The sequence below is a fragment of the Phascolarctos cinereus genome, unplaced genomic scaffold (assembly GCF_003287225.1).
Source record: "Phascolarctos cinereus isolate Bilbo 61053 unplaced genomic scaffold, phaCin_HiC Scaffold_5;HRSCAF=322, whole genome shotgun sequence".
In the NCBI taxonomy this organism is placed as follows: domain Eukaryota; kingdom Metazoa; phylum Chordata; class Mammalia; order Diprotodontia; family Phascolarctidae; genus Phascolarctos; species Phascolarctos cinereus.
This window is the reverse complement of record NW_027555958.1, coordinates 135,508,288-135,530,944: the sequence shown is the minus strand read 5'-3', so window position 1 is coordinate 135,530,944 and position 22,657 is coordinate 135,508,288. Positions and strand designations below refer to the sequence as shown.

Sequence of the window (22,657 nt, the reverse complement as noted above, 5' to 3'; positions counted from 1 at the left end):
TTGTTTATTTGTCTTATCATTGTCTGTAACTTATCTGTAAAAGGATATACATGTGTAGTAATTAGGTTGTCTTGAAACTTTATTTTGGAAAATTGATCAAGTAAAATATGTCGTATGTGGTTTACTCTGGATATATCTAAGTCCTTCTGCACATCTAAACTTAGATGGAGTTGGTCAAATGAAGGAACATTTGAGTTTTTCTTTTCTTTTCTTTTCTTTCTTTCTTTTTTTTTTTTTAAAGAAGTAGTTTTCATTAGGAGCTGTCAGCATGTTATTGTTGATGAATTGTAACTCTGTGTGGGCTATGGACAATTAACAATATCTACTTAAAGTTGTATTATTGCAAACCAAGTGTATTATCCAGGTACTTATACACTATTTTTTGCAGTGCTGGTCTTGTCCCAGAAAAATATTTTCTTCTATTGTTACTTGCTTTTAAAACTTTGTTTAGCCACTTATTAAAACAGCAGCAACAACAAAAACAAAACATCTGCATATGGCACAATTCACCTTAAATCCACTCCAAGTTGCATATTTGTTTTCCAATAAAAAAATATTTAGAATTTAAAAAAAGATCAAAGCTGGTCTCAGGAACTTACTAGCTGTGTGACAGGGGGCAAGTCACCTTGGTTGCCTTAGTTTCCTCATCTGTAAAATGAGCTGGAGAAAAAAATGGCAAACTACTCTAGTACCTTTGCCAAGAAAACCCCAAATGGGGTCATGAAGAGTCAGACAGGATATAAAGAAGTGAACAACAACAAACTTAGCCGGACGGAGGTGAAGTGACTTGCACAGGGGTACAAAGCTAGTAAATGTCTGAGGTCACATTTGAACTCGACTCTTCCCAACTTCAGATCTGACACTATAGCCACTGTGCCACTTAAGCTGTCTCTAGCTGATTTCTAGGTTTTAACTATTAAAAGAGCTTTCAAGGCAGAGAATGGTAAAAGGAATCTGGGGGAAGTAAAATGAGCCAAAATTCCATAATAGTAGCTTATAATTGTGTGCCTTTCCATAAATTATGTCATTTGAACTTATAATAACCATGTGAGCTAGTGCAAGTATTATAATGGCCATTTTATATATGAGGAAACTGAGATTTAGAGAGATCAAGTAACTAACCCAGTGCAACATAGCTAATTAATCGTGGTACTGGCATTAAAACCCAGGGCTTCTGATTTCCACGCCTATGCTCATTCCATGACACTAGACATTCTTATTGCCATGGAAGATACCTTTCAGGCTTATTCAAGATTCTGGGTAATGATGTTCAATTTACAAATATCCTGCTGTGCTGCTAATAGTCATAAAGTGACATGTTTGACAACAGAGGACTGGAGTGAGTCAAGATCAATTTTGACCTCATGGAGAATAATTAACCTGCAAAGTCTCTTCTGAATTATAGTCTACAGAGATTTATTCATTTCCTCTTTTAAAACTGGAGAACTAACATGATCCATCTGAGAACAAGGCCATCTTTGTGATTAAAAAAGTAAACTTATTTTTAATATTAACCTTGCAATTCTGCTTTTCTTTTTCTTCAAGATAATGGTTCTACCTGTCTTTTAATTTTCCTTCAGAAATAGGGATGACTCATACACTGGAATTTTTTTCTATTTGTGGGTACATCTAAGAAAAGCGTTCTATATGGTTGAATCTTAGAACAAGTCAGGCAGTTTCCTTCAAGAATACTTAGCATGCTCCAACAGGAAGTTCTTCTAAAACCTTTCCTATTCACATTGTCATATGGATTCAGTCATTTCAGTCGTGTTCTAGTCTCCATAACCCTATTTGGGGTTTTCTTGGCAAGGTACTGGAGTGGTTTGCCATTTCCTTCTCCAGCTCATTTTACAGATGAGGAAAATGAGGCAAACAGGGTTAAGTGACTTGCCCACTGGGATCACACAGCTAGTGTCTGAGGTCAAATTTGAACTCAAATCTTCTTGACTCCAGTGTTCTATCCACTGCACCATCTAGCTGCCCTTCCCTTTTATTAGGATTATAGATATCTTTGGAGTTTCATCTTCCTTGATCCCTTGGTATTTGACACTGAATCAGTATTTGACACTGTTCACCCCTACTTCTTGTTGGATTCTCCTTTGACTTCAGAGATACCATACTTTCTTCCTACCTCTCTGATTATATTTCTCTTTGTTTTACTGACTTCTCTTCCTCATTTTTAAAACAACCCTATAAGGTACCTTTGTTACACATCTGTCATTGGCCTCTTTTCTTCTCTCTCCATGTTTTCCCACTTGGCATTCATTCCCACTGCTTCACTTGCTCTTTCCATATCAAATGATCTCACTCTGTATTTTCAGGCCTGACCTTTCTTCTGAATTCCAGAGTTTGATTTCTGATTGGCCTCAGCATAGCATATCTCCATTTCATACCTCATCTTGCTCATCTAGTTCAATGTTGCTAAAGCTGAGCTTATTATCTTTTTCCATTAACCTGCTACTTTTTCTAACCTAATTATTTCTGTTGTTAGCAACACTATATACTCAGTCTTCCATACTTGAAACTCTGTGGTTCTCTATGACTTTTTTTCTCCCTCTCACCTCATATATAGGTTTTCACAAATTCATGTTTATTACACCTCCTTAATATCACTTATATCCAGATTTTTTTCTCTACTGCCACTTAGTAGAATCCACCTTAGTACAACCCCATATTACTTTCAGCCTGAACTGTTATAATAGCCTTCTAATGGATCATTCCTTTTCCATTCTCCCTGACCTCCTTTCCATCCTTCTCATTGTGAGGTTAATCTGTTTGTGGGATAAAATTTGTAAAGCACTTAACACAGGGCCTGACACATAATAGATACTCAATAAATACTTATTTCCTTCCTTCTTCATGTATTGATCTAATTATGTCACTATTCTGCTCCAAAATTTTCAGTTATTTCTTCTCATTGCCTACCAAATAAAGTTCACATTTCTTTGCCTGACATTCAAGAGTCTCCACAATCTGCTGCCATATTCCCTCTCAAAGTTTATTTCATCTGATTTGGCTTCCAAGTACTCTATGTTCTATCTAAATTGTAGGCCACTTTGTTCACTGAACATGTCCTTTGTACCTCTGCTCATGCTGTTCCCTGTGTTTGGAAAGTCTCCCTCCTTCTCTTTGCCTACTGAAATCTTGCCCCTCCTTTTAAAACACAAGTCCAAAGATATCTTCCACATGACACTTTCCTGATTCCCTTCTGTCATTTTATTTCTTTGCAAACTTCACATAACAGTTAATATATTCATTATACAATATTTTTACTATAATTTTATGTTTATGTCTTATCCTACTTAATCTAGACTATTTGCTCCATGAAGGTAGGAGTTTTCTTATCTGAACATTGCATCTGCCTTAGTACCTAGTTCAGATCTTCATATATAGTAAGTACTTAATTAATGACCATTGAATAAATGAGTGTCATAGAATCTTAGAGCTGAAAAGGAACTTAAAGACTATAGTGCAGTGTTGCTTTACAAGTGAGAATCCTAGACATTTAGAGATTTAATGACTTGCCCAAAGTTAGATAATTGTCATCATAAGAGCCTATGATAACAGATTTAGAGCTGGAAGGCACCTTAGAGGCCATTTAGTCCAATCTCTTCATTTTACAGATGAGGAAATTGAGGTTCAGAGAAGTTACATGACTTGCCCAGAGTTAGCCAGGTTGAAAGTGTCAGAGGTGTATTTGAACTCATGATTTCCTGAAAGCAAGTCAAGCCTTCTGGTGTAGTGAAAGAGCACTGGACTTAGAAATGGAAGACCAGAGCTTGAGTCTTGGACCTGCCACTTTGTCAAGGGAATCCTCTCACCTTATCTCTCTAGGACTTAGTTTGCTCGTCTGTGGGAGGAGAGAGTTGAATTAGATTCCAAGTTCCTTTTAAACCCTAGCATTCTGTGATTGTAGGCACCAGTAAAAGCATTTCTACAGTGATTTTTCCCCCATCCGTCTTGTGTGGCCTGAAGAAATCCCCATTCTCATTCAGAAAGAGAAATTGTGGTCTGGTGACTTTCATAATGACATGACAATGAAGGCCTAATGACAGATTCTATGCCTATCATATAAGGACCAGCCTAGCTAAATTCTGAGCCACTTATCAACAGGTTAGCAACAGGGTTATGGCTTTTCCTTCCTGCCACAGTAGGATGATCTTAAAGACTATCTACTAAGTTGTAGAAGGATTGTGATATGAATCAGTAAGAGAGTACTTATATTGATGAAATCATGGATCTTTGAAATTATGATGTCTAGTGGTGTCAGTATAATGATAGAGGCTAGATCTGTCAGGAAAGTTCATGACTGGGAGGGGAAAAAACAAAACAAAACAAAACAAAAAACCTCTCAAGGTATGCACATGAATACTTTCTTTGCAACCTCAAGCCATCGGAGAATGGCATGGGACACTGAGAAATTAAGCAACTTGTCCAGGCTCACAAAGCCAGTATATGCTAAGAGTGAGACTTGAACTCATGTCTTCCTGTCTCTAAAGCCCGGTAGGTCTCTTTCCACTACATACCATGTTGCCATGAACTTTAGAAACTGTAGATGATATTTGGGGATAATAGGAATAAGAAATGCTTATGGTTTTCTGTATTGTCTATAATATACCTAGGTAACTGTCAATATTATTGGAATGTCCAGTGGCTATTCCAATAGTGAAGCATGTCATCCTTGAAATGACTAAAGCAAAGTAGTCAGTCAGGCCCAATTGGAATTTCCAAAGGTAAATGCTCGTTGAAAAATATGAAAAGGGTTCCTGGGACATGTTCCATGAAATTATTTTTCTCATACATTGCCTTTAACTCAGACAACTTGTATAATTTCTGAAAGTTATCAAGTATATTGCAACACTGATCCTAGTAGCACACATGAACTACCATAGGGATCACTGTTTATGCTGTTAGCAAAATACTCCTGTGTTCAAACACAAACACAGTACCACTTCTATTTCTACCTCCATTATTCCTTACCCAAGTGTCCTCTGTCTTGCTTTCCCACTCTGTTTCCTGGATTTCATAATAGTAAGTATCCTTTTTAAATATACTATGTTAATGCCTATTCCTCTCTTAACCATTCTTACATATCCTGTGATTTTTGCATAAGCTATGCTTTTCCATAACCATATATCAGTGATAGGTTTATTTTACCAAACGTCAGTTTATATATATAATGTACATATATTTATACACATACATACATACATATATACATATATATACACACACACATGCATATATATATATAGTCACATTTCACCACTGTGTTAAGATTTCAAATTCACCTGGTTTCTTTCCCATACTTTGTGTGTTTGAATACAGCTATCCAAAATCGGAATCTTTTAAAAATAATTTTTATTCATGTATGTTGTATTTACATCACCTTTATTTCCTTTTTAAACACATTTTGTTTTTTCCCAATTGCATGTAAAACAAGTTTTAACATTCATTTTTTTTAAAAAAAATTGAGTTCCAAACACTGTCTTTCCCTCTCTGCTTCTCTGAGACAATAAGCAATTTGATATAGGTTATACATGTACAATCATGCAAAACATTTCCATTTTAGTCCGATTGTGAAAGAAAACACAGACCAAAAAATAAAATGAAAAATAGCGTTCTTCAATCAGCATTCAGACTACAACAGTTCTTTCTCTGGAGGTGGATTGCATTTTTCATTGTGGTCCTTTGGAATTGTCTTGGATCATTGTATTGCTGAGAATAGCTAAGTCATTCACATTTGATCATCATACAATATTGCTGTTACTGTGTACATTGTTCTTCTGGTCCTGCTCATTTCACTGAATCAGGTCATGTAAATCTTTCCAGACTTTTCTGAAGTCATCCTGATTGTTATTTCTTATAGCACAATAGTATTCCATTACAATCATAAACCACAACTTGTTCAGCCATTTCCCAATTGATGAGCATCCTCTCAATTCTTTGCCACCCCAAAAAAGAGCTACTATAAAATTTTTTAATACAAATAGATCCCCACCCACCATTTTTTATCTCTGGGATATAGACTTAGTAATGGTATTGCCAGGTCAAAAGGTATGCAATTTAATAGCTTTTGGACATAGTTCCAAATTCCTCTACAGAATGGTTGGGTCAGTTCACAACTCCACCAACAGTACATTAATGTCCCAATTTGACCACATCCCCTCCAACATTTGTCACTTTCATTTTCTGTCATATTAGCCAATCTGATAGGTGTGAAGTGGTGGTACCTCAGAGTTTTAATTTGCATTTCTCTAATCAATAGCATCACCTTCATTTTCCAATATATTACTCCCCTCCCATGTATCTCTTGCATTAGAGAATAAAAGAGAACCAAAAAAAGTTCCATAAAACTAACCAAAACATCAGATAAGTCTGATATTATATGTAAATGTTCTACCTATAGTTCTCTGCCTCTGCAAAGAAAGGAAGGAGAACATGTTCTCATTTTCATTTATTTTGTATTTACAGTATTATGATCATTATATATACAGTTTGCCTAATTTTTAATTCCTTCTGAATCAATTCATGTAATACTTTCTATGCATTATAAATTCTTCATAGTTATTGTTTTTTCCAGGCAATTAGGGTTAAGTGACTTGCCCAGGGTCACATAGCTAGGAAATGTCAAGTGTCTGGTCTGAGGCTGGATTTGAACTCAGGTCCTCCTGTCCCCAGGGCTGGTGCTGTATCCAGTGTACCACTTAGCTGCCCTTCATAGTCATCATTTTAAAAAATGCACTTCTTATCTTTTGTTTTTACATTACCTTTTCTTCCCAACTCACTCTTTTTCCCCATCCCCAGAGATCTGGCCCTTATGGCAAAGAGTAAAAACAGAAGGGAATGAAGTAGTTCAATAAAACAAACTACACATAACTGATTTGGACACTGTGCTTTATTCCATACCCACAATCCCTCACTTCTGCAAAGAAGTGAGGGAGGTGCATTTTCTACCACTTTCCAAGCTGGATTTGATTGTTCATTATAATTACATATAGTTAAATACCTTCCCTTGCTCATTCCTCTTTCCTTCCTTCCTTCCTTCCTTCCTTCCTTCCTTCCTTCCTTCCTTCCTTCCTTCCTTCCTTCCTTCCTTCCTTCTTTCTTTCCTTCCTTCTGTATTTCCCTCCCTCTTTCCCTCTCTCCCTTCTTCCCTCCCCTTTTCAGTCCCTCCCTTTTTCTCCCTACTTTTGTCTTAGCTATGTGACCTACATACTTTCTTGACAACTTCTTTCTCCTTTAGACCCCTACTACCTCTAATCCTTCTTTTTACCTTGTCTTGTTCCTCCTTCTCCTCAGGTCCATCTACTTTAGGACTCCTTTACTCAGAGCCTTCCATCTCTTTCTCTTCCTTGAAATTGTTGTTTTCTCAAATTTCCCTTCTTCAAAATCAATATCTGGACTTTTACAGTTTCCAAACCCTTCAGATCTCTTTCACAATTCCTTTCTTTCTTCTCCTTTTCTTTCTTCAGGCAAGGCCCTTCTTTTGCTCCATTTTCCTCACAGCCTCCTCCCACCAAAGTTAGTTAAAGTAAACAAAAAATTATTTTTTTGGATTAGAGTTTTCTGAATAATTGACTGACTTCTATAGCATACATTCTGAACCAGCCTTATTGCTTTCCTTTTATTTGACATTTAATATTTTAAAAATTGAAAGGGCAACTATATTTGTAGAGAGTTTTTGCCTCTCATGTAGCTTAATGTCTCTGACATTCTAGGCACTGCATTTAAATATATTTTCTTAACTGATGAATTTTTTTGTCTAATAATAATGCTAAAACCTGCCATATGCTGTTTATACCTTTTCCCTGAAATATTTCAATTTTGTTACAGTATACATATGTGTATATGTATGTATACATATGTATATATGTTTATATTTGTATATGTGCATATATTAGAGTGATAGAGTGGAAAGAGGACTGGTTGAGACATCCAGAGACCTTGATTCTGGTTCTAATCTGATCCTAATTAGCTGTCATTTTGGACATGTCACTTAACCTCGGAGTCTTAGTTTCCCCATAATATTAAGTTGAAGTAGATAATATTAGCCTAATAATAGCTAGCATTTACATAGCACTTGAAGGTTTGTGAAGCACTTTCCAAGTCATTTCATTTTGCCTTATGACAATCCTGTGAAGTAGGTACTACTGTTACCCTCCACTTTACAGATGAAAAAACAAAAATGAGGAGAATTCAAGTGACATACCCACAGTCAGTGTCTGAGGGTAGAGTTGAACTCTTGTCTTTCTGACTTAGGTGTAGCACTCTACCTACTCTGCCACCTAATTGCCAATTGGTTTCTTCTAACTCTAAGATTCTAGGATGGTATGATTCTATATTTTGCTTGTTACACTCTGCTCCTTTGAATGTGTCAAAGTATGATGCCTTATTTGGATTTGTTATTTTAGTAATTGATAATTGACACTACTACTTAACAGAGAATCAAAACAGAATCCAGAAAAATAAACAGCAGATGTCTAAAGTATATACCACCAAAAATATTTAGTTCCAAGAGATGTATAGTCAGAAAAACAGAGGACAGGATTTCCTACATTTATATGATTGCTCTCATTCTTCATTGTTTAGAAAATTAATTATAATTACTGACATATATTGGCTTTAAAGTTTACCAAGCACTATAAGTATGTGTATACATATTATATATATGAAAATCATATATATATATATACATATATACTATATGCTTATATACACACATATTTCACATTTTGAAATTTTATACAATATATTCCTATATGAAATTCCGATGTCTGTACTTTATATAGTATATATGCATATATATATATAATATATATTTCATATGTGTGTATACACACATACATATGGCAGTTAAGTGATGCAGTGGATAAAGTGTTATGTCTAAAGTCAGGAAAACTCATCTTCTTGAGTTCAAATCTGGTCTCAGACACTTACAAGCTGGGTGACCCTGGGCAAGTCACTTAACCCTGTTTGCCTCAGTTTCCTCATCTGTAAAATGAGATGGAGAATGAAATGGTAAACCGCTCCAGTATCTTTGGTAAGAAAAGCCTAAATGGGATCACAAGGAGTCAGACTCTACTGAAAAATGACTAAGTAACAACATACCACATGATACCATTCTGCTTTTTTAGAGTATGGCATAGTTAGATAGGACCAAACTTAACCAACTTGATGAAGACATGGAGTATGGTTGAGGAACTTAACAGGAATTGTGGGAGTACGTGGTTCTGTTTCTTTGCCACTTAGTTGTTCTAAGTCCTGAGTCTTTTCTTTCTTCCTTCCTTCCTTCCTTCCTTCCTTCCTTCCTTCCTTCCTTCCTTCCTTCCTTCCTTCCTTCTTCCTTCCTTCCTTCCTTCCTTCCTTCCTTCCCTCCTCCCTCCCTCCCTCCCTCCCTTCTTTCTTCTTTCTTTCTTTCTTCTTTCTTTCTTTCTTTCTTTCTTTCTTCTCTTCTTTCTTTCTTTCTTTCTTTCTTTTCTTTCTTCTCTCTCTCTCTCTCTCTCTCTCTCTCTCTCTCTCTCTCTCTCTCTCTCTCTCATTCCAGTTCTCAGCAGCTGCCACAATGACAATTCACACAGGATATACTAAATACAAGATACTAAAGAGAATTCATAAAATAATCCATGCAGCATTTAGATGTATGTCTCAGTAACAGTAGACAAAAGCCTCTGGCCAAACTGTATGCAAGCCTTTTCCCCTTAATACTTTGTGTCATTTTACTGAGAAGAAAGAGATGGTTACAAAATTCCTTACGTTTCAGTTTTGCTCTGCTGGAAAAAGGATGAAGTAGAGAGCAGGACAGGACACAAAAGGCAAATGTGGAGCAATGAAATTGATAGTTTGATTTGGGAAAGTGGATTGGTTTGGTAGAAAAGAATAAAAGGGAGAAAAAGATGGGGCAGTGAGGATGGGGATCATAAGATCATAGGCCATGGGGTCATGGATTTAGAACTAGAACAGAACTTAGAAGTTATGGATTATACCCCCCTCATTGTACAGGCAAAGAAACTGAGTCCCAGTGAGGTTAAATGATTTGCCTTGAGTCACATAGCTCATCAGTGTCTGGGGTAACATTGGAAACCAGATCTTTATGAGTTCTAAGTCCAGTACCATGTTATAAAATAATTTTTAAAAGATGAAGTCCTATTCTTTTTTCTTTGAAATTATATTTTTACATTTGAAGTTGCTAATATTTTGGTTGAGTATATTAGATACTCATATAGATATCTAAACTCACTGATATGACTGCTCCCTCTGACAACACGGATCCATATTGTAACCCATACAGGTCCTTCCCTCTTGTTGCATTCTTGTTCATGTCCACCGATAAGTTAATCACAGGGGTGCACCAGATATGCTACTATTAAGTTACTGTTGTATGTTTCTCAGTCCTTTATTCTAGCTCTGCTTCATTTTTTCCATCACCAAACACTTAAGTCACTCAGGATAGAGTTCTTTTAATTGCATGCTACAATTTTTCTTTCTTGTTTCTCCCCTTTATTCTAGACAGATAATTGTATTACCAGAATCTATTAAGTGCTATTAAGGTACAGTGCTAAGAAAGGAAAAATAAAATAGTTTCTGACCTCAAGGACTTCACATTATATTGGGAGGTGACTATCATGAAAACAAAACATGTAGGTAATACAAAATACATCTAGAGAGAGTAGATGGAAGGTAATCTCAGAGGAGAAAGCAGTTGATGGAGATCAGAAAAGGCCTGGAAAAGGTGGTTTTTGAGCTGAGTCTTGAAGAAAGCCAGGGAAATTAAGAGGCAGAAATGAAGAGAGAGCAGCATGGGGGATAGCCCATATGAACATTCAGAATTGGGAGTTGTAGTGTCATGCTCATAAACCAGCAAGGAGGCTAGCATGGCTGGATTATAGAATGCATGGAAGGAGGTAAAGCAGAATCAGATTAGAAAGGTGGGAACTTTAATGTCAAATAGAGGTGCTCATATTTGATCCTATAGGCAACAGGGAGCTATTGAAATTTGCTGAGTAGAAGGTATATATGGCAGTGTCAGGCCTACGTTTTTAGGAAAATAATTTTGGCAGTGGAGGTTGGATTAGAGTTAAAAGAGATATGACACAGGGAGACTCATGAGAAGGCTATTGCAATAATCCTGGTGAAAGGTGATGGGGGCCTGAACTAGGGTGTAGACTGTGTGAGTGAAAAGAAGGGGACATAGAAGAGAGATGCTGTGAAGGTAGAAATGATAGAATTTAAACACAGATTGGATATGTGGGTAAGAGTGAGGTATTTTTCATTTTAAAATTGATTTTATTTTTAATTTATGGAATCAAACAAGCATTTCCATAACATAGTATAATTAAAAAGATGGTTGCACATGAAACTGCAAATCTATTATGTATAATTTGTTATTCCTTTTAAATATATGATAAAATTATCATGCAAACTTTTTTCTTTCTTTCTACCCCCCCACCCTAGAGATGGCTATCATTAGACACACATATGTATGTGTATGTATGTATGTATGTATGTATGTATGTATGTATGTATGTAAAGGTACTGAGGATAAGAAATTTGCTAACAACTGTGCCTTGGAAGGATGACAGGATCCCAAACATCAGTAATAAAATTTGTAAAAAAGGAGATTTTTGAAGAAAGATGTATTCTGCTTTGGCCAGGTCAAGTTGATATTTGCTTTAACAAGAGAGTAGTCTGACTCTTTACAGACTGCTGATTCTGGAGTGACTTTTATGTCAATAATGAGCCATTTCCTATCTGTTAAAATAATTAAATTCTTTGTGATGTTATTCATCATGTCTAGTACCTTTCATCTTTTTTTTCTTAAATATTCATGAACTTGAAGCAGGAGTGTTCTTTGGTCTCTCATGTTCTTTATTACTGATCCATTACTCTTTTTTCAACTTTTGTGTTGAAGAGACAGTGTGGAATAGTGGATGGAACACTGGGCTTGGAATCAGGAGGACCCAGGTTCATTGCATATTCTATACTGCCTCAAGATACTTACTATCTGTGGGAACCTAGGTAAACCCCTTAACCTTTCTGTGCTGTAGTTTCCTCATATATAAAAATGAGGAAGTTGGACTCAGTGATCTCCAAAGTTCCTTCTAATTTTAAATCTATGATGCCAAAAGTTACCAGGCATGAGAGGGATACTGATTGGACCTGTGACTTTCTAGAGATTTATGGAATTACTAGATGAGGAAAACTCTTCCACCAACCCAGGTCAGAGTTGTCTAAACACTGAGAGGTTAAATGACTTTGCCAAAGGCCACATAACTAGTATATGCCAGAAGTAGGTCTTCCTGCTTCTAAGGCCAACCCTGTGTATTATTCCACTGCTGACTCTAAGCTTTAATTTTTTTGGGGGGGGGGAATGGGGGTTAAGTGACTTGCCCAGGGTTACACAGCTAGTAAGTGTTATGTGTCCGAGGCACTCAGGTCCTCCTGACTCCAGGGCCAGTTCTCTATCTCTATCCTCCACCTAGCTGCCCCTCTGAGCTTTAATTTGGAGGATTTTACTAGTTTCTTTGGGCAGATAGATGGCAAAATGGGTATAGTGCTGCACCTAAAGTCAGAAAAACTCATCCTCTTGACTTCAAATCTGGCCTCAGATACTGACTAGCCATGTGACCCAGGGCAAGTCACTTAACCTTGTTTCCCTCAGTTCCTTCATCTGTAAAATGAGCTGGAGAATGAAATGGCAAACCACTCCAGTATCTTTGCCAAGAAAACTCCAAATGGGTCATAAAGTCAGACACAACTGAAAAATGACTAAATAACAACACTGACTTCTTTGAAGAATTTATGTATCTCTGCATATTTTACAGAATGTGTTTTATATAAATTAAGATATTTTTGATCACAAGCTTCTCCAAAAACTTACCATGAGCACTAGGATTTGAGATGAGTAAATGCCCCATAAAATGAAATTTCTTTTTGCTTTGGGTAGCACAGGATACAACCAACCCCATAAACTCTTTTATGTTGTTTTTCAAGGAGAACCTGACACTCATCTTTTCAGTAACTTTTTTCTTCTGGTTGTTTATTCTGAGAATGTCTAGTTAATATAATTCAGTTCTTCCATTGGTAAAAACAGCAATACACTTGCAAAGCAATTTACATGTATAACCTCATTTGATGAGTGAATCTATTTATTACTCACTGGATGTGGATTTCACAGAGTACCAGTGTGTGTGTGTGTGTGTGTGTGTGTGTGTGTGGTGTGTGTGCATGCACCCACGAGTACACAGTTGTTTTTCAGTAGTGTCCAACTCTTACTGACCCCATTTGGAATTTTCTTGGTAAGGATACTGGAGTGGTTTGCATTTCCTTCTCATTTTATAGATGAGGAAACTGAGGCAAGAAGGGTTAAGTGATTTGCCCAGGGTCACAAAGCTAGTAAGTTTCTGAGATAAAATTTGAACTCAATTCTTCCTGACTCGAGGCCTGGCACTCTATCTATTGCATCATCTAGGTGCCCCTACACCCACAACTAAGTTAATATTTATAGAAAATATGAGGTTCCTAGATCTCTCTGCTCTCATTTCCTTTACTCTACCACCATCACTATAGATGGGTAAGGGACTTGTGGGTATTGAGGGCCATTTTGGATTTGTCTTTATTACATGGTCTGCCATAGCCAATGTATTCATCACCAAGTAACCAGCTTACTAGTGATGAACCTCTCCATTTATAGCCAGGCTGGCCTTCTGAAATTATATCCAATCTGTTGATAGGGCCATGCTCAAAGCTCTTCCACTGTAGTAGAACTTGACAGAACTTTCATTCAGTCAACAATCTTGGAGAACCTAGGGTGATAAAGCAGGCACCAGTGTAGCAAGTTGTAGATGCATAAAATATCCAATAGAAACCATCTATTTACAGCAACTGTCTGGTAAATCACAACTCCAAAGCATGACACATTCTGATTTAATGAAGTTCATTTATTATGCTTTCCTATTTGATCCATTAATTTTCAGACATTTTTATTTTGTTTTATTATTTTTTTTACTTTTGCTTTGATTTTTTTCAGGTCAGAAATTCAGGAAAAGAATGATGAAAATAATAATAATTATAATAAAAATTGCTGACATTTACATAACCCTTTAAGGTTTGCAAAGTGCGTGCATGTGTGTGTGTGTGTGTGTGTGTGTGTAACTCATACATTATCTCATTTTAATACAACAATCCTGTGAGGTAGGCACTATTATTATCCCAATTTTATAGATGAGGAAACTGAACTAAGAGGTTTTAACGTCTCTGCACTTAATGGGACTAAAACCTAATAAGTTACATAACTAAGAAGTGTCTGAGGCAGCATTAGAACTCAGTCTTCCTGACTCAGAGTTCATCTGCTATGCCACCTAGTTTTCTCTGGCATGGAATTATTCTGTGATATTTTACTGCTTTTTTCTCCTAAATCTTTTCCCCTTTTTTCTTTTCTTTCTTTTTCTAAAAATTTTACTGTTTTTAAAAAGAATTCTTCCTGTTCATATAATTTATTCATATATCTCACATTTTCATGTTATGTAACATAATTGTAGTGTCTCTTTTCCCTGTGTTCAAGGTTAAAATGCATTGTTCTAATGATATTTAAGGATTCCTAGGGTAGCTTTACACTTACTCCTTGGGAGGGAAAACCAGTTCTTTCTTCCTGTAAAAGTGACATATGCCATGATGACTAATGCTATCTCCTGGCTGTAAAATCTATAGAATCTCACTAGGTTATCTTAGAAGGAGGATAGCAGAAATCCCTTCAATATTACTACCATGTTTCACTAGTTCTGGTGGTAGGTGGTTACTGATGGTTCCCCAGAGGGCAATTCAAAATACAAACAGCAACGAGCAAAGTTGAGCTCTTTTTCAAGGCCATTGTGTTAGTAGTATGAGCTGAGATAGGATGGCTGCTATGACTGTAAGGAAAGGACAGAGGAAGGAGGGGAATAAACAATTGGCTTACCTTTAATTCGTGCCCTGTAGTGCCCACTCCAGTTCCTTGCACATAGTATGTATTTTGTGAATTCTTATTGATCACATGCTTACAAGATTGCTTAGTTTATAGTGCCCCTCTGGTATGAAGGGAGAAATAGAACCCAACAACTATTAAGTAATTATGTAGGGTGTTTTCTTAAAGTTCAATATGCTCAAATATTAGAAGAAAACATGGTCTCCACAATTAGAATATAATTATATTAAAGAAGGTTGAATTTTGTATTAAAAGTTCATATTTATTAGTTTTCTCTCTCTTTATTCCCCCCTCCCCTTTTTTAATTTTTTAAGAGAAAAGAGAAAGTCAGTTTAGGCAATAAATTCAACCTCAGTAAATATTACCTTTACCACAGATATTTCTGTGTGATGGTCTTATCGTTTATAGAGGTGTCCCTCTTACTCTGCATGAGGAGATTCTAGAACATGGAGTCAGGAAACATCTTCTGTGAGAATGATGGGATTCTTTTAGAAGTAGCATCCTCAAGCAGGTTGTGGTAGTAAAACAGAGAACTACCAAAGATGAGTGGGCAGTCAAGTGGTTTGGTGGATAGAGTGCTGGGCCCGAAGTCAGGAAGACTCATCTTCCTGAGTTCAAATGTGGCCTCAGACACACTTATTAGCTGCGTGATTCTAAGTAAATCGCTTAACCCTGTTTGCCTCAATTCCTCATCTGTAAAATGAGCTGGAGAAGGAAGCAGCAAACTTTTCCAGTATCTTTGCCAAGAAAACACTAAATGAGGTCGTCAAGAGTAGAAAATGACTAACAACAACACGGTAGCTAAAGACTGAAAGGTTTGCACAATATATGTAGATTATTCTATAATTGTAATTAAATAGATTATATAGTGTGCAAACCTAGTAATTTAAAGATAATTCATATTTTGCAATGTAACCAATTATGGCTTTTTCTAGCTTGTCATAGATTTTTTTTTTGTCAGATGTATTGTGGAAATGTAATATTTCCCTTGAGAATGTATCCACCAGACATATTTTAATGGCTTTTTAAAAGCAAAGCCTTCCAAATTTGTTGAGGCATTTAAAAGGAACATTTCAAGGTATGTTGTTGACTTTCTGAGGCTTCTGTTGTAATAGTGCTCTGACTTAATTAGTACTTTTTCTGTTGCCTGTAGGTACACCTTAGTGGATATTTTGCGTGCCATACTTCTTTCTTTGGAAGCCATGATTGAAGATCCAGAACTACAAGTGAATGGATTTGTTCTGATCATAGACTGGAGTAACTTCACCTTCAAGCAGGCCTCTAAACTCACACCGAGCATGCTGAGATTAGCAATAGAGGGCCTCCAGGTAACAATTTATGAAACACACACTCCCTAGTGCTTTCAACTCACTGATTCTGTGCTTCACATCTGTAGTCAAACCTAAGGAGGAAGTACAATGTTCTCATCTAATCCTACAGCTAGATTCTCAGTCTGTGTAACTCAATAATGTAATTCCCTGTGGAAGTCTTTGATAGACTTAGATTGAAAATATGGAGCTCAATTTATCATTGAATGTAGTTAGCTCCATGGGAAGGAAGTATGGGGGAACAAATAGCATTTGGAGTTCCTGTGGCAAAGAACCTTAAAATTTGGGCTGCATTTTTCCTTTTATTATGTTAAGTGTTATGTTTGGTTCTGCTTGTATAGAATCAATACAGAGCTCACCAATTTACATGATGGTCATCAAATATGAATTGGTAAGGCAGCTAAATCACAGAATGTCTTAAAATGAATTCTTCTGTAATTCTCACATACAAATTAACATCCCCTTGAACATCTTTGTACACAGATAAAAAAAGGTAAATGCCATCATATTTTCAGTCCAGATATTGTTTAAAGTAGTGGTTCTCTACTGTTTTAAAATGTTTCTGCACGGAAACTTGACTTATTTTTCTGGTTAACCTGATGTTTGTTAGGCACTATCAGCTGTGTTTTGGCACTTCCTAAATGGATGACTATTAAATCAGACTTTAAGAAAACTTAAAACCTCTTAAAACTGAATATTTACCTTTGTGATTCCCAAGCAATTTGACAAGCTACTTTTAGTTATGTGGAGAAAGCCTTCCTCAATGTTTACATAGGCATGGCTGCTTACTTAGGAGTAAGATCAATTTTGCCTGATCGGGAAATTATAAAAAAATTATTGGTTAATATCCAGCAAATATCTGTTAATATCAGGCTTTTTCATTTGTATAATGTCTCTTTGATTTTTAGAAAAGCTGTTCCTTCTTAGCATAAACTTTTTTCTAGTTGAGATGATCAACTCTTTTGAACATTTGTAAAGTGTTGTGAATATGTAGAGTGCCTTATAAATATTTAATATAAGAGCAAAGTTTTAGTCATGAAAGTGATTTTAACAATAGCATTCTGCATTTATTCTCTGTATTTTACAACTTAAATTTACCCATTTGAAAGTTGTTTAGCTTCCTAACCTTTGCCACTGCAGAAGCCAGTTTTTTTAAACTAGTCAGTCTTTCTGACACACTGACACCACTAAAATATGTTAAGCTTTTTTTTCATATTATATGAACCAAAGAATAAACCAAGAAGAATTAAGATTACTGCTCCACAGCAATCAGAGACTGTCTCTAGGATATTAAATAGATGTTTAGAGACCTCTGAGAGGGGTCAGTTCTGACTGTGGAGAATCTTCTTTGAATAAAATTTACCCCTTGGTTTGATGACCCAGAGTTAGTCAAATAAGTTGATTCTTTTTGCTCCTGAGGGGATTTTTCCAGACTCAGTTCTCCTTATTGGTTTTCCAGTGAGTCGGGCTTGTAACTTGCCTTAGCACCCTTTTTAATTTTGAGGAGACAGACAATGGTGTAAAAATTGAGAGAAGGTAATACTTATCCTTAAATCTGCCCTCTTGCTAGCAAGGTGAAAATCCTCTTCCGTCACCAAAACAAATTGTCTTTATCTTTTGGAATTATATGTGATTCATTATGGAATTACACAGGATGATAAATGACCTATCATTCTTGTTATAACTCAGCTTGATTCCCTACCCTTACATCAGAAAGAATACCAACAATGTGTCTGTAGCTGCAGATAAGAAACTTTGATTTTCTTCTTTAGCTTTTCTTTTTTCCCATGCAAACTTAAAACCTCTTTCAAGAAGAGATCTAGCTAGTAGGTTCTGGCTGCTAGTATGATCTCTCACAGAGATGCTACCAGATGGCGTTTCACAGGTGAAAGGAAATTGTCACAAGACAGCCAAGAAACAACTGTGATATGGTTGGAAGATTGCCAGCTGGGTAAGGCCACAGCCATGACAGTAGCTCATTGGAAGACTGAGGATGGTACATAACAGGAATAGCCTCAGTGTTCAGAAGCCATGCTTATGCTCTCAGAGAGGAAGTGATTCAACCCCCATCCAGAGATTTACACGGGCTCTTGAGCTTGTATGTTGGGAATGACATCACTATCTGACTTCAACAGCTCTTCAGGGAATAGTAGTAGTCTGAGTGAGAGTATACCTAGCCATTGTGTGACTTACTTTGATGTCTCTCATAGTCCAATTCAGTCCTTCTCTAGTTTAGAGTTTGTTTGCTTAAATGCAGCTTAACTTTGGGAGAGTGAGGAATTGACTTTCACGGTAGATAGTCAAGGAGTTGCCCAAGTGACCTTAGCTGCTAATCCCGTAGAGCTAAGAACTAAAGTTAAGTCAGGTCCCTCATGGTAACAGATAAATGCTGAACAAATTACCTGTCCTACACATTTCTTCCAGGGCTACCCCTTCTCTTTGGTCTGCATTACCCTAGTTGGGATCTTACAGCATAAAAAACCCTTAGAAATTATTTACTTCAGCCACACTTATTTTTATTTATAACCCACCAGCTCCTACCGCTTCAAGGATTACACATACATGTGAACAAGTGATCTTGTCCCTGTCCTTGCCCTACATGCCCACACCTCTAAGCTCATACCTCTAAGAATTATGCAGGAGAGCTTACTTACCTGTGGGAAAGACATGCTGTTCCCCAGCAGACCAGAAGTACTTAGCCTTTTGGTAAGAGTAAAACTTCTTCCTGCTCTGGTTAATAGAAACTGACTTCTCTTTCTAAGCTGCTGATGTGTTTGGTGCCGCACAGAGATCTATTAGAACTTGGGAAGCAGCATACATAGTATAGGAGGAATACCATAGTTTCAGGACTCAGAGAACCTGGATTTGAATGCTACTTCTTACTACTGGCTTAATCTAGAATAGGCCCCTTAACATCTCTTGCCCCTAGTTTCTTCATTGGGAAAATGAAGGGTTAGAAATCACCTCTGAGGTTCCTTTCAGCTCTAAATCTATAACTCTATGCACAGATTGAATATTTTATAGTTCCGCCCCCCACTTGGTCATCATCTCCCTTGGTGAGGCAGTGAGCCTCTAATGACATCCGTGCCTTTCTAACCAAATACAGCCGTTCTAATCTCATTATCATCATACATGGGGTTTGATACAAACAAATAATATATATGATCAGGTTTGTCTTTGAGCTCCCAATTGTCTCTGTCCTAATGATCATGAGCCTTTTAAAATTATTAATGGGTGCTGTTGTTGGTCTGTATTTATAAATTCTGCAGATTATAGCTATTTTGTTAGTGACCAACAGAGGCCCTTTCACCTTTTCCCCCCTTCACCTACTGGGCCAATAATTAATGTGTCATTCATTTAGCTCTTTTTTTCCCCCATGACACTCTCAGGTCACCATGGAGTCCCCTTGCAGCATCTGGGTCCCTTTATTACTCCTCTTTATATTGTCCTGGTCTTAGCTTACTCTCTTTAGTATCATTAGAAATTTTTATCTTTTTTCTTTCCCGTCTCCTCAACCTCTTTCTCCACCTCGATGTGCATTGACAGGGAAATGAACCTGGGTCAACTTCTTGCAAGTCAATTAAGTTCACCAATATACCACGCTGTGCCCACAGGATATTCTAACAAATGCTGAAAGAAATGTCACTCTAATGGAAACACTGAGTATTCTCAAAATTGAAAGAAGTGGACATCATAGGTCATGAAAGTGTTCCAATGTGATATCTATATCTATATCTATATCTATATCTATATCTATATCTATATCTATATCTATATCTATATCTATATCTATGTCTATGTCTATGTCTATGTCTATGTCTATGTCTATGTCTATGTCTATGTCTATGCCATCTATATCTATATCTATATCTATATCTATATCTATATCTATATCTATATCTATATCTATATCTATATCTATATCTATATCTATATCTATATCTATATCTATATCTATATCTATATCTATAATCTATCTATATCTATAATCTATCTATATCTATATCTATATCTATATCTAGGAAGAAAAGTATGAAATTTCAGTTTGCTTTCATCTACAAATTTTGAGAAAATTATGTATGGCTTAGTAGATAGAGTCCTGGACGTGGTCAGGACATCCTAGGTTCTTCTACTCTTGCCTCTGATTTTATTTGCTGTATGATCCTAGTCAAGTCAATCTCTTTGTGCCTCAACTTCCTTTTTTTTTAATAGGCATAATAACTTACATGGTTGTTGTAAGGATCAAATGAAATAACAGCATTTTATGTTATTAGACAGAGATTTACTAAAATGTCCCAAAGTTAGCTCCATAATCATAATTTATCGTCAGTAAAAAATATGCTATTACTATTGGGTGACACTTGTATTTTGGGGAAAAAAAGGCTAGATTATTAAGGGAATTGCATTAAAGAATTGAAACAGTAGTCAAGAAAGACTGCCAGTAGGATGGAGAAGAGGGGCCATCACTCCAGCACTCATGGTATTGGGCTGTTCATTTTCTAAATATGTTATTATGCAGAATATATACTGCTTTTGTGAAAGTATAATGATACAATTAGAAAATTATCATTATCAATTATACTTTAGTTTAATAAGGTGGGGATTTAGTATCTTCCCCAACATAGCTCCAGTAATTCCCCCCCCCATAACTCCATACATTGCCATAGGGAGTCGCACAAGTAGGGATGGAATTTAATTCATAGCCTTAGGGGTACAGAAGTGCAATGACAGGGAAATGAATGTGAGTCAATGGCTTGGAATTAAGATCACTGGTATACTGCACTAGACCTGTAAGATATTTCAACAAATGCAGGAAGACATTTGATTTATTATCTGTGATATTTTATTTGTATATAACATAGAGCCACATAATATAAACACAAAATCCTTTTAAAAAGTCAATGCCATGAAGTGTGAGGCTTTTAATTAGGGCATTCCCGGTATCTGTGGGACATAATTAAGGAACCAGCATCTGAGATTGTGATTGGAGAATATGAGAAGAAGCAGGGAGTCTTGAGGCAAACTTTGCCTTTTTCACAATATTGCCTGTGGTTAGTCTTGGCAACAGCTTCTTACTTCCCAGCACCATGAAGTTCCTGGGATTTCTTTATCTCTGTACCCAAGGCTGTTTTTCACATCATCCTATATTAATATTTGCTAACATAACAGTTAGAATTTATGTAGGACTTTAAAGTTTTCAAAGTGTTTTTTAAAAATAGTCTATCACCTTATCCTCTTGACAACCCTGGGAAATACGTGATGTTATTCTCATTTTATAGATAGGAGAAGGGACCAGACAGAGGTCAGATGACTTGCCTAAGGTCATATAGTTTGTAAGTAGCTAAGGCCGGCCTGTGAATTCCTGACTCCAGGTCTAGCACTCTATCCACCATAAAACCTAGGAATTTCAGTTTTTGGCAAAATGAAATCAATTCCTGAGGCTCTTTTCCCATCACCTCACTGTGTAATCTTGGTGAAATCACTTAACTCCTTAGAGTTTCAATTTCCCTGAGAAGTAGCCTGTATGAATGAAAAGAGCATTGGATTTGGAAAGATATATGCAAATGCACATATAGATATTTGTGTAGGTATGTGCGTCTGTATGGGGAAACTAGGTGGCACAGTGGATAGAATATCAGACTTGGAGTCATGAAGATTCTTCTTTGTAAGTTCAAATCTGCCCTTAGACACTTATTAGCTATGTGATCCTGGGCAAGTCACTTAACCCTTTTTGCCTCAATTCCTCATCTGCGAAATGCGCTGGAAAAGGAAATGGCAAACCACTCTACTATCTTTTCAAAGAAAACCTCAAGAAGAGTTGGATATGACTGAAATAACTCAACAACAATAAAATATGTACATGTATATATGCATATGCATATATGTATGTGTCTGCATATATGTGCATATATGCACACACATGCACACACATGTATCCAGGAAATATTAGATCAGTCTCTCTGTCTCTCTCCATAAACACACACACACACACACACACACACACACACACACACACACACACACACCCAAAGATGATAGAGTGCTTTCCAGGTGTGGCACCTCTCACAATTACACTTTATTGTAAACATATCCATTTGCTTAATAAGAAGTCAAAAGAAATTATAATATCTGTACTAATATATTAAATATATGTATACATACACATCTGTGTGCATATACACACAATACAAACACATGCAAATATATACACATATACCTGTCTATATGTGTATGTGTGCATGAATGTGTACACATGCATACATGTGTATATATGTATGTGTGAAAACACACATTTGTACACATATGCATTTACGTATGATTTAATATATTCATAGCAATATTATTATTTCTTTTGACTTCTTGCTAA

At 36.4% G+C, this 22,657-nt stretch overlaps 1 protein-coding gene across 1 annotated transcript in view; it reads left to right on the top strand.

Moving 5' to 3' along the window:
* CLVS2 (clavesin 2) overlaps positions 1-22,657 on the top strand; it is a 102,175-nt gene that overhangs the window by 18,217 nt on the left and 61,301 nt on the right. Inside the window, exon 2 of the mRNA XM_020986971.2 lies at positions 16,116-16,290. Coding sequence (XP_020842630.1) covers positions 16,116-16,290 — 175 coding nt within the window. The remainder of the gene's footprint in view (positions 1-16,115; positions 16,291-22,657) is intronic.